The 13507-nt window shown below is 40.4% G+C and overlaps 1 protein-coding gene across 1 annotated transcript in view; it reads left to right on the plus strand.

Moving 5' to 3' along the window:
• The window catches only part of NXPE3 (neurexophilin and PC-esterase domain family member 3), a 35195-nt gene extending 31942 nt beyond the window's left edge, over nucleotides 1-3253 (plus strand). The window contains 1 exon segment of the mRNA XM_032478026.1: nucleotides 1838-3253. Within this exon segment, the coding sequence (XP_032333917.1) occupies nucleotides 1838-2388 (551 nt within the window). The 3' untranslated portion in view covers nucleotides 2389-3253.
• The last annotated feature ends 10254 nt before the right edge of the window (nucleotides 3254-13507 follow it).

The following is a 13507-nucleotide window of genomic DNA, read 5'->3' on the forward strand; positions in this document are numbered from 1 at the left end:
GTGTGGATGGAATGAGGAGGGGTGGATCCTGGGTGGCAGGACTAAAGATCCCGCTGACAGTTTAGAGAGCTGAGGAATAGTTCTGTGGGAACTCTTTTTGGTGGCTAACTGCGGACAGGGCTTTTCATAAAGCAAATTCCATGGTTTGTTGTGAGTTGTTGTGTGTGATGTTTTTCTTTCTCTCTCTCTCTTTTTTTTTATTACATCGACTTACTTCCAATCTGATTTTTGAAAGGAAAGGAGAATTAAACATGACCCCCAAAAGTAATAAGTTAATTCCATTTTTATTTTGCTGTTTTTTATTGAAACAGAGATAGTTGAGTTCCAGCTGATAAAGTATGAGTTAAAAATCAGGAGAAGGGAAAGAATTTGTGAGGCACGATGCTCAACACGGTTTGGCGCTGGCTGGGCAGGGCCCTCCAGGAGTCTGTAGCTGCCTGATTCTTAAGTTCTAATGACGTAGCTTGGTATTTCCTTTCATAGCAGTGATCACATTGAGTTTCTTGATCATTTCCACCATACCCTTTGCAGACAGATTTTCGCCCGATAAAGCCCTGTGTTGGTGATTAATCTTAATCAAAAGAGAGAATGGTGGGTTGAATTTTTATTCAGCTTAAGTGGGGCCAATTGCTAAGTAGTAATGAATTAGGTATGAGAAACTAGAAGAGGAGCCTAGGACCAATGATGATAAAAGTGACACCTTAACTTTAACCCTTAAGAGATGTTACTTTTTCAGAATTGACTTAAACTCCTTGAGGACAAGCGCAGTGACCTACCCATCTGAGCACTGCTAGCTTTTCGCACAATAGCGCTGCCACTGAGTAGGTGCTTAGGAAATATTCATATAGTTGGGTTGCCTAAAGTTACTTAATCTGTTCTCTGTAATTTATAGGCACTTACAGGAATTTTTAGGGGTATGAGAGAGACCGTCTTTCCTCATGGCGTGAATGTTAAGTGATGAATTGTACAGTGTTTTTTAGGAGTAATAAGGGAGAATAATGCACTGCTTCCTGGGATCTTCAGAAGATTTCAGAGGAGCGGGACTTGGAAACACAACTTGGATAAAGGGGAGAGAGAGAAGGGAATTGTGACTTGTGCTGCTGTCTTTGTTATGACAGGGAGAGAAGTTCTCTAAGACATTCACATAATTTTCCATCCATAGGGTGAAATTCAAAGTAAATAAAAGCCAGGATTGTTCCCTTCTTCTACTTATTGCAAAAAGATGTTTTTGGTTACTATTATGTGTTTGTAAAAAAACAGAAGTTACAGTTCTTTTCCTGGAAGAAATAATATTTGTGTGTTAGAACAATAATGTGTAAATGTCAAATTGTTTTCAAAATATTCAACAATTAGTGCCAACAGGAAGATTTCTAGGCCTAATAGAGGTAAACAGGTTCTTTTGTTTCTGAGATACAGACTGTCCGCTGATGATATAACATGTAATGCCGTGCTTATGGAGTGATTTAGATAATAAGTGTGTTAGAATAAGGGTCCATTGAAGCCAGGGGGGCCAAGGTGAAGTGACATAGGGATTCCCTTTATATTTGTGTTGCACCTTTTATTGTTGTACTTTTAAAAACTGTTCTTTGAAGCCACTAAGTAAAGAATAATCAAAATATTTTGGTTTGAACATTTTCCCCCTACTTTAGTGTTTTACTCCATAGCAATATGTATAGAATTTTTTCTTTCTTTTGCATAGTATCAAACCCAAATATACATCAAAGGGAACTCGAAGAATTAAGTCCTACAATGAAGGGTCTTATGCAAGTATCTTTTTGCAATTTTGCCTGAGTACCTTTGTTTGAACATTTTTATGACTGATTTTTCCTTGTTTCAGATTTAGTGGAGTTTAACTTGGGTAGTCCCAAGAATGTGGGTCCCTTCCTTGCGGTGGACCAGAAGCACAACATCCTGCTCAAATACCGCTGCCACGGCCCACCGATCCGCTTCACGACCGTCTTTAGCAATGACCTCCGATATGTGGCAAATGAGCTGAATGGCATTGTGGGAGGGAAGAACACAGTGGTTGCCATAGCTGTGTGGTCTCATTTCAGCACCTTCCCCTTGGAAGTGTATATCCGGCGGCTCAGGAACATCCGTCGAGCTGTGGTCCAGCTCCTGGATCGAAGCCCTAAGACCGTGGTCGTCATACGGACAGCCAATGCCCAGGAGCTGGGACCTGAAGTGAGCCTCTTCAACAGCGACTGGTATAACTTCCAGCTGGACACCGTCCTTCGGAAGATGTTCTCAGGGGTTGGAGTGTATCTCGTCGATGCCTGGGAGATGACCTTGGCCCATTATCTACCCCACAAGCTACATCCAGATGAAGTTATTGTGAAGAACCAACTGGACATGTTCTTATCCTTTGTGTGCCCCCTGGAGACCTAGCCTGCCCTGGAGGGGACTGGAGGAATCACATTCAGTGACCTTCTTTATCACCTGCACTACAGAAAGTTTATGGGTGAACAAAATTTAAAAAAGAGCTGGACTTTATATAATGACTTGTAAGGAGCTTAGAAAATGCAGATTATTCGTATCTACCTACCTATAGTATTTTTTCCAATCTTGACGTAGCCATTGGAGAACCATTATTAACAGCATCTACACAGTATATTGCCCTTTTAACCAAAGATGCTAATAAGTGTGCTTGAACTCGCTTTCTCCTGGGAGGAGATATTACTGTGCTAAGAAGTGTGGAAAATGTTCCGACCTAATTGGAAGGGAAAAGTTTGGTTGGCAGAGGAGTGTTTGTGGCCTATCTGGTAAAGGAATCGGAGCACATCTTCATGAACAGCACGATCGGTCCATCTTCAGCGGGGTGAACGAACGGGGCTTAGAGTCAGTGGTTCCTGTGACACACTGAAGACTGCTGTGTCTCAGCGGTTTCTCTTGACGGTCCACTTTTTTTCTGAATTACTTGAAAAGGCCAGTGCTCTTGGTCAGAATTTTCTAATGAGAGTATTTACAATGTCCTGCTTTTATCTAGAGAAGCAGCAGAAGGGAAATACGAAAGCAGTATATATAAAATCTGTGCATAGAGCTGATGTTTGCATTGGGTGATTGTTACTTACTTGATTCAGCTGAATTTTACATCATGTATACTTATTCTAAAATAATACTTTTGGAACTGGAAAGGGGAAGTCTATAAAAGGAAATTTATTTTTGTTTTCTGAAGTTTGAGGGTTTTGAGAATTGACTTTTATGTAAAGAATGCTATTATTTGTTATAAAGTTGTGGAAATTATTTCCATCAATTTCGAGTGTTTCTTTTTCGGTTTTTATTTTGAATTGCACACCAAAATTAGAAATTAAAATCTAATTAAAAACTAAACTTAGGTATCAAAGTCTCTGACAGGTATTTCTTGATTTGGGCATAAGAAACACCCATTCTCTCATGCTTGTAAATAAAAGGTGCCATTCCTACTGGCTGTCTTAAAATAATTGAATTATCAATTTTACTTGACTGTTTTTATCTTATTAATTTCAAATAAGTTTAATTTGTGGCCATCTAGTAATTACCCTTTTCTTTCTGAGCCACAATAGATTAGAGTCTAGTTTTATTTATCCCTAAATGGATATGTGAAGAAACTAAGGAAGCTTTAGAGATGAAGGCAGATGCCTAAAGCTTGAAAAAATATACTCTTAGAAGACTGGGTCAAAGAATCTGGGTTTAAAACTTGAACTTCTGAGTCTGAAGGGGACCAGGTAGTTAACTATATTAAGATAGCTTAATTTGCATGGTCTTTAAGCCTTAGAGGGCCTAACGATCACTTGGAATATTTGATAAAAATGCAGAATTAGAGGCTATGCCTCTGGAAATTGTGGAATCAACCTTAGTGACAAACAAGTGCCCAGGGATTCTCATGCAATGGTAGCATTCTACATTTTTGAGAAACACTGAGGGAAGAGGGAACTAATATTGTTTGTCCATTATTTCAGGGGCTTTGCCCATAACATTTACTTCTGATCATGATCTAATAGTGTAGATGATATTAGCTCTATTTTATAGACGAGGAACTTGAGTTTGGACTTGAACTAAAGTATGTGAGACTCCATAGCCCTTTGCAACTGGAACTTTTTAGACTTTATAAAGAAAGGGTTTATTTTTCATGAGAGAACTTTTGAGCATCTTCTCAAGGATCACTGAGGAGGCTGAGTCATATCTTCCCCAGAGAATTTCCATTTCCACGGCCTCTCCAGGGATTTGGAGTGATATTACTTGTTGGTGCAAATGATTTCTTGTAATGTCATCCAGTTCCTGGTATTTTTTGATTTGGTGAAATAAGATCCTAAAGATTTGATGACATAGTATTTTTTAAAGTAGTCTCATTCACTCTGGTGGAGGCCCAGTGCACCTTTATCACGTGTCTATGAGCAGAGTTGCCTCTCCGCACACATGCCTGGGGTTGGTTGCGAAATGCAGCTGTGTCATGTGTCTTAATTGTGTGCACATCCATACACAGGTCTCGGAATGGATCCGCACTCATATCATGTGTCTATTATATGAGGGTACATAATTACATGGGTCTGTGTATGAATATGTATATATGTCCTAAGTATGGTAGGCATTATATACTTATATGTACATATATAATATATACGCATATACTATATGTATATGTGTGTATTTCCATACACATCAGTGTATGAATATATATATTTATTTTATATACTTGTGTCTGTGTACTGATATATATATATAATATGTATATCATTTGTGTATATATACATATAATATATACGTATATTATGTATATTTTATATGTGTATATCTATATGCATGTCATTGCATGGATATATATATAAATATAACATATATACACATGTCTGTGCATGGATGTGTATATATTTAATATATATTTTATAATATGTGTGCATTTAATATATAGAGATATATAATATGTCTATTATATATGTGTGTATCCATACATATGTCAGTGTATGGATATATATAAAAATATTATATACACATGTCTGTGTATGGATATGTATATATATCATGTGTACATCATCTGATATATGCACATATATAGTATAAAATACAGACATAATATAATATCTACATATATAATATGATATACATACATAATATATGTATATTATATTGGTGTACATCCACCCCCAGTCCTGTCTGAGACCTCAGCTCATATTGGGGGCCAATCATCTTTTCTGTTTGTTTGTTTCAGTATAGGTAGAGTTATTTAGAGATCCATCAAGAGGCAAGGGAAAGGCCATGAGATGTGGGGGTTGGGTGCTCAGAGTAGAGTAAAAGTAGGCACACACTCCTTAGAGTGCGGGCTGTGTACGAAGAGGGAGAGAGAGGGGGCTGTGGCCTTGGGACTGTCTGGTGCCTGTGGCATGTTATTCACCTTGCTAATGCATTTCAATGGTTGTATAATGAAGGTCAAGTTCTACTAGAAGTCAAATCTCCCACCATTTTGAGCCTCAAGGCCTCCTGGGGGTTGAATCTTTCGCCATTCTGGTGTTAATTGCTGTGTTATTCCTTGAATGGCTGTGCCCTGCCCTCTTCCTGTCTCATTCCCCCCTCAGAGGTTTTACTCCCATCATCTTCTTAAGGGTTGTGGAGGGATGATGGAGGGTTTCTTCTGAAACCACTTCCAGGCTGAGGAGGGGCGTTCACCCTACCTGTCAGGGAGTAAAAATCCTCTGAATGTCTAATCTAGGGGCCCCCGCGGCAGGACAGCCTTTTGTTTTCGTGTCCAGAGTGCTGAGGGTATGGGCCATCATTTGATGTGGGACTGTTGTAACCCACTGTTTCCCCTGGCTTCTGATGAATTTTTTTAAAGATGAAGCACCTTTGTAACCACTTGACAGTCTGTAACAACAAAAAGACTTAAAAGGCATTGTGAAACACCTGTAATTGATAGCGATTTGTTTGTAATAAATAGAATTAGCACTGATTATATTTAACAACATATTAAATAATCCTAGTTAACTTAATAGCTGAGATGTCTCAGGTTGTCTTTAAATCATCTTAAAGTTAGCTGGGGCTACAAAGAACTTTTTGAATTTGTTAGATATTTAAAATTGTGATTATGTATGAAACCTTTTCTTTTTTTTGTAGTTTTGTTTATGAAACTCTTACTGAAAACATACACCTTACTTTCCTACTGTATAGTGAAATAGTTATTTTAGGAGCTTTAATTACATATATTACCATTTTAACCATCAAAAACCTTAAATCTCTGGCAAAAACCAAGAAGCAAGCAACTGTGAATTGGTTGTCATATCACCGTTTCCTGACTGGAAACACGTTTTAGTTTTTTTTTTTTTTTTTTTCCCTAAAGCAAAGATAGATAAACTTAGATCTGCTCAGCAATTAATGTTTTAATATTTTATAAATGATACAGACAGTCAGTGAACTTTGTAACTTAGTTTTAAGTACCAAAATTTGGAGAGACACTTTTAGGTAGATACTTTCAAAAGAAAATGCCTATAGAGTTTACCCTAAAGCTCTTATTTTGTTTACTTTTTGAAATTTTTTTTACATTGAGTTCCATTTTTTGTTGACAAAATTGTAACAGATATAATAAAGGTTTGCTTGACCTCCAGTAAGCCTAGGCCCAACCGAACTATTATACTTAACACTGATGTCTCTAAAGACATGTGTATGTTAATTAAACCAACAAGCTTAAGCTGGCTTCAATACCAATACCAGTACTGAGGATAACGTGAACCTGAAATTTATTTTGACCAATTTTCTCTATGTTTGAGTATTTATATAAGTACTTAATTTCCTTTCAGCCAGTTAAAGAGCTCTTTTACCGTTTAATTGTGCCAATACCGTACATCTATGGCATACAAACCAGACACCTTATAGTTTTCATTTTAAAATTTTAGTCATGAATCAGGTAGAACAAAGTAAAACCCACTGGCTACAAAAGAGGTTGGATTTAAACTGGGGTTTTTGACAGAACAAATCAAAGTCACCCATCTAGATGGCTAAGCCTTTTTACTAATATTTATGAGAAAGAGATAAAATTTTCACTTGTCCTTAGCAAATTAAGTTCCAAATTATTTATACCCCACCCCTTTTTGAAATTTGCATTTTAAAAAATGGTGAGATCAGAGCTCCCGGAGAAGACAAGGTAGAATATTTGTATCTCTAAGGCGTAGGAAGGCAAGTTTCTCCTAGAAGAACTTTGTTTTTCAAAGGCCAGAAAAAAACGTCTTTTTTTAATAGTTGTCTCTTAAGGTAAATACATAGGGGAGGTTTTGGGAGTGGTGGAAGGATTGGTGAACTTTGTATCCTTTTTGGAACCACACCTCTGGTCCTGTAAAGACTAGATTTGTAAAACAAAGACAGTTTTATTTTTTCTCATTTAGCTTAGGGGAGACTTTTCCAAGAAATTTTTACTAGGCTCTGAATATCAGCGATGGTCAGTTTAGTCCAACCGATGGCCTCCCGTTTGGCCATCTATTTACGAACACTTTTGAGGAGCCTTCCTGGGTTTGAGAGGTTTTTTCATTAAGGCTCTTGGTTTGGCCTTTGATCTGAAGAGGCTTGCCTGTAGCCTCACATGGTCCCATTTCTGATGATAACCTGACAACAGTAGCTCTGTCAGGGACCTCATTTTTCCAGGCAGCAGGGTTTCCTTGAGAATCAATATGGGGTAGAAGGGAGACCTCTTCTGGCTTGGGACTGAGGCAGGCTCCCAGAGCCAAGAGCAGACATTTTTTTGGGTGCGTGTCTTTCATGGAAGGGTCTTTGAATGGGATTATTTCTTGGGATTTACTGAGCAAGTAGATCCCTTCCCAATGAGGGGATGGGGCACTCAGCCACCAGCAAAAACTGCTGTGTAAAAGTAATTCTTAGAAAGCACCTTGTTTCGGGCCTTCTATGGATTCCCCATTATTACACAGGATTAGGAGCACAAGGGTCCAGGGAGAGCAGTCAGCACAGAGTAGGTGGCTCCCTTATCTAATAAGAAGACAACTTTTCTACCTGCCACGTCAAGGGTTACCCAAGGCTCTGCCAGAGAAATGACCCGGTGTCCTATGGGAGCCAGGAAGTGTCCCGGGCTCCGTCAGTCTTTAGTCGTCTCAGCCATCATTGGTTTGGGAGCCGCAAGCCCCCTTCGGGACTGGGGGCAGTCCTGCTTCCAGCGGCCTTTTTGCTTGCATATGGGGCAGGGTTATGGTGGACTTTTCCCATACATGGGGCATTTGTTTTCCCAGTGGCCCTCCTGGCTATACTTAAAATAGGTCCCTTTTTGGCGAGACAGTGGCTCTGATGCGGGCACCCTGGATCCATGGGTCTCGGTGGAGGGTAACCCTGAGGTGATGGAGAGATGAAGGCTGCCGCTAAGAATTGCGCCTTTTGCTGTTGTCCCTGAATCCTTTTCTGCCTTTTTAGCCCTGTCTCTATTGTTCAATACTTTAAACACCAGATCCATGAGCTGATTCATGGGGATCTGGGGTCCCCGGCTGCCCAGAAGGGGCCTTAGGGGTAGATGACTGGGAAGACAACTCCAGTGGCATCCTTCCCAACAGGAAGCAATGGAAGAATTCAAAAAATCTCCTAGTAAGATCCCCGGCCTTGGGGCCTCCAGATCCCACAAGGCCCTTCCAGTTCTAAGTTCCTGAGAGAGGAGGAATAGCCTTGGGGTTCCTCACCCAACGGCTGGGTCCTACCCAACAGCCTATGGGATACCTCTCCACGCAGCTAGATCCCACTGCTTGAGGCTGGCCTTCCTGCCTAAGAGTGTAGGGAGCCCTCTCCACTCTCCCGGAGGATGCTTTTAAGCTCACTCTGGGGGCCCCTATACAAGAATACGCTAACCATCAAGTTTCTGACCTTTTAAAAGGCAAGGGACATTTCTGGCTCTCAGATGCTCGGCTTCTTAAATAGCAGGCATTCTTACTGGAAAACTCAGATGTCAGTGTCTCTGTTTGTGGGACACTCAATCCTGCTACACTATTACCATCACCAGACAAGTCTCTTCCCTTCCGCCTATGTCATGAGACCCTATCCATTTCTCTAGGAACTAGAACAGATCTCACCGACCAACCCCTGGAAAACCCGGATGAGGTCTGGTTCACTGATGGGAGCCACATATTCTTGTGAACCTCTTAGCGATCTGCAACTGCTTTCTGAGCAACACTCTGGTGAGACTCTTCCCTCGCCCTAGGGGACTATGGATCCCCGTTAGATAAACCTCTTAAATGTCTCCTGGTTCAAATCTTTTCTGTTTTAGGGCCCCCAGCAAACTGTTTTAGTACTAATTTAAAATGTCTCTGACACTCGGGTCCCTCTTTTGACTCCTCTTTTAGTTCACTGGACTAATGCTCCAACACCTGCTTTCTAAAACCTAAACTAACAGAAGGCACAGAAATCAATGTTGTTTAAGACCCTTGTTTGTCCCTTTCATCCTTTGGCTAGGATTAGCTCTCTGTATTTGACCTCTATCTTTTGACCTTCTTATGAAAAGTGTTTCTTCTTGACTAGAGATAAAATTCAAATGATTATATAACAAGGTAATCAACCAATCAGCCAAGACCGCATCTATACAAGCCCCTCAATGAACACCAACCCTTCGCTCACATCAGGCCCAAGGACAGCGAGCTAGTCTGGGACCCCCGCGAGCTCCATTATTGCCCCAGATCAGCAGGAAGTAGCTAGAGCGGTCCTCGCTCTCTACGTCCCCAAGAATGGGGGTCTTATGACTAGAGGGGGGAGTCTTTGGTAGCTTAGACAGACATGAGGATTGGACCTCAAGGGAGAGGAAGGGGAAAAGAAAAATCCAGAACACAAGAAACCTGAGCTCTCAATCAGCCAGAGCGCAGGGAAACTGAGTTGTCAATCAATCAATCAATCACAAGGCCTGGGGTAACTATCTCTTGCCTGGGGGTGGAGGCGCACCCCATGTCATGTCTCTGTGAGACGGGGTGCCCCTCCATTCCCCAGCCTGGGGATAGAGGGCCAGCTAGGTAATATATCTTGTTTTAAGTATGTATATATAAGTATGTGTATTTTCCATTATAATATAAAAAGTTTAAAAAATTATAAAATTTAAAAGAAGAAAACCTATCTATAGAATCCATAATTCTAGTATTTGAATTCCAATAAGCCTTGGCAATTCAGTTTATTTTCTTCTAGATTTTTAAAAATCACATAGCTGTAATCACAGATAACATGTAATTTGTATGTGTGTTTTTTAATTTAACATACAAATATTTTTCTTTTAGTCTTCATGACTTAATTATTAAAATCTACTTAATAGTTTAGCTAAATTACATCATGATTTACATAATAAATTGGCCATTGTGGTCAGACATTTAGATTTATAATAAAATGTCAAAACAATGAGTTATATACAATTTCATTGGGTTAAAACAAGGATTTTTATTTTCGAAGGAGAGCATTAACTTCAGTTGTGGATCTCCTCAGATTCTAGAACTCAAACGATTGATTTGATGCTACTTGTGAAAGGGAGAATCTATAATAAGGCCCTTCTATACAAATTATATTTTATAGAAGTTAAGAGTAACTTTTCTTAAGCAAATGCAAGTTTGGTGTTCCAATATGATCCATTTTATCATTCTGAACAACCATCATTTTATTAAATACCAGTTGACTGATACTTCCTGGGTTCAAGTATTAAGTTTTAGATCGATACATCAGGGTGCTTGACAAGAATGTCTACGGTAAGCCTTTACATATTTGTTTGTTGCATGCCAGAGGGAGGTGAGTCTGTTCCTGGGCTCTATTAAAGGAGATAGCAATTCCCCACAGAGTACTGGGAAATTAACCCCCAAGGGAAGCAACAGAAATGAGACCTCCCCCAGCACCACCAACCCCGTCTCCCCCGCAAAATTCTGCCCAGCATTATCTTTGTAGATCTGGATAAATTCAGCTTTTAAAGATTAGCTAGTTGCTCATGCCAGAAATCCACTTGCAGTGTGTTCTCCTGTGTTAAGCATTATTCTCCCCAGAGTTTATATCAACAGTGGAGTCTCTGTGCATTCGTCTGACTCCTCGATGTGCAATAAGTAAGTATGATCTGGGAGGTGCTCTTTTTCTCTTTGAAGGTGAGACACAGACTCTGAGTGCTAGAATCCTTGGGGAGTTGGGGTAGTGGAAGATAAGAGGGTTGCTGAGAGAGAAGTTTATAGATGCAGGAGGTGGAAGGGCACAAAACGCACCTCACCAGCTTCAATCTGACCTGTCTCAAAAGGGCACCTACATTTTAACTTTTTAGAAAAAGCGTGAACTTAAGGGTGTCATGTTTTGCTTTTTAATATTCTGAATGAAGTGAGAGAAAGACAGGCTTCTTTCAAGAAGAACATTCTGTTGTCTTTAAGTTTTATCGGCCTCTAGTGTTTAGGTCTAGATGGCCATTGCTATTGGAGAGCCAGACATCTGTCTAATTATAAAGCTGGATTGTTAACACCGGTGTGGCGGGGTGGGTGTGTGGGGGGGGCGGTGCAGGGGAGGAAGGAAGTAGTTACAGAGATTACAGTAGAAAGTGCCCCAAAAAGGAAAAGAAGTCACAGTGAAACCAAGTGTCATAGAAGAAATCCTTTCAGTGTTGTGCAATGTTCATTCTCTGTTTAAATTCACCAGGCTCTACCCCATCTGAAAATGTGATCTTCATGTTACAGGACCACTGCTTTACTTATGTCGCAGATTCCTTGTCCTTTAATTTGTCAGTGAAGGCACGTAATAGGGATACTACGTTCTGATTGCCATACCCAAAAGCTGTGCTGTAGAACCCCCCCAACACACACACACACACACACACACACACACACACACACACACACACACTTAGAGGCAGAAAAAAACGAAAGAAAAACAGATGGTGAATCTAAGGAGGAGGCAACTCTAATGCCCTGCCGTGAGTTCATTGCAACATTTTTAAAAGGCATCCCTAAGAAAAACTTTTAGTTCCTAGATTTGCTTCTGATTCCTCTGCGCGGTTCCAGTCCAGGTCTTGGTGCCGGCCCTTGAGGGGAATGTCCGGGACTCGGGTCTGTACCTTTTTGGCCTGGGAATTTCCAGGGTGCAGAAAAAAAAATCCACAAGCCAGTCCTCGTTGCTCCCCTCCTGCCTCCTCTGCCCCTCCTCTGTGCCCACGCAGCCCCTTTCTAACGAGAGTTTGACCGTATTCTATATTTCGGAAATCAGGTCCTTAGCTTCCCCCGCCCCCATCCCTCTTCAGAGGGGTGAGCAGAAAGCGATCGCTATAAAGGGGACCCGCAGAGGGGCTGCCCTCCTCTTGCCACGAGGTCAGACACGGAGTTCTTAGAGAAAAAGGCTGCTTAACTGCTGCTGCTTATCATGTAACCTCAAAAGGAAACTGCTCATCTTTCTCATGCTCTCACGTACTTGGGTTATTATCGCTGATTACAGCTGGAAACAATTGCTTTGCCTTTACGTATTTGTATGACTTGACTCTTCAAACACGAAGGTATATTTTTATTATTCGATATTTAGTATGAAAAAGTATCTTAAATGTTAAGCTCTTTTTTTTTTTCCTGCTTTTCCCATATTCGGATTCTTTACTTTGGAGTCACTTTCTGGTATTTGGATGATCATACTTGTTTGGGGGCAAAATATTAGGGACCAGTTTCTGAGGGGAAGGAAAATTTGGGCTGTTTTTATAGTTTGTTAATGGCTGGCTCTGAATCGTCTGTTTGCCTTGAAGGCCCAGGAAAGATTAAGATACTGATGAAGGAGGTGGATTGAATGGGTAACAAAAATATAATAAATCTAACATAAAACCTTATATTTAGCCAGTGATGTAGAACTGTGGTACTCCTTGGCAGAAATCTCCCAGGAGGTTTGGGTGTGGGTTTAGAGGTATACTTTCTTACCAAGGGTAGGCATAGAACTGTATCTTTATGGAAAGATGTATCTGAGTAGATGGAAATGTTATATAGTGTGTAATTCTTATATTACTTCTGTAAAATTAAAGACATCTATTACAAGACCACTTTATGAATGAGGGAAATCCTGAAATCTGATGACTTGACTGGACCCCCAGATTTAAAGCAATCGGGGATTTTGTGTGAATAAAAGCACATTTCTAGGTAGGATGGATTGAGATTGTCTCCACAAGGATTCATGAACTAGCTGTCATGGGGTTGGGGTGTCCCAAAGAGGAGGACATTTATTATGTAAATTTTAAGCACTGGGTAAATTTTAAGCACTTTAAATCTGGTATCCAAAGAAATACATTATCCTGGTCGGGTGGAATTTTTTTGCCTCTCTTAGTAGGTTGTTTAGACAATAAAAGGAGAAAAGTTTCACTACCCTTAATAATCCCTGATAGAGGAGGGAGTCAGCCACACAGATCATTTAAACACTCATGATCCGGAAGTCTTTTTATTTGGCCTCAGAATACAATGTATGACCCCCCCCCCCCGACTCTGTTACAGCAACATTTTGCTTGGGCTAAGGACGCCATTGGGGAGGGTACAGGTGTGACAGAAGAGTCAGTCTAGGATGAGCTAGCACGAGAAGTCGGCACAACACATACAAT

This window comes from Camelus ferus, chromosome 1, assembly GCF_009834535.1.
Source record: "Camelus ferus isolate YT-003-E chromosome 1, BCGSAC_Cfer_1.0, whole genome shotgun sequence".
Taxonomy (NCBI): Eukaryota; Metazoa; Chordata; class Mammalia; order Artiodactyla; family Camelidae; genus Camelus; species Camelus ferus.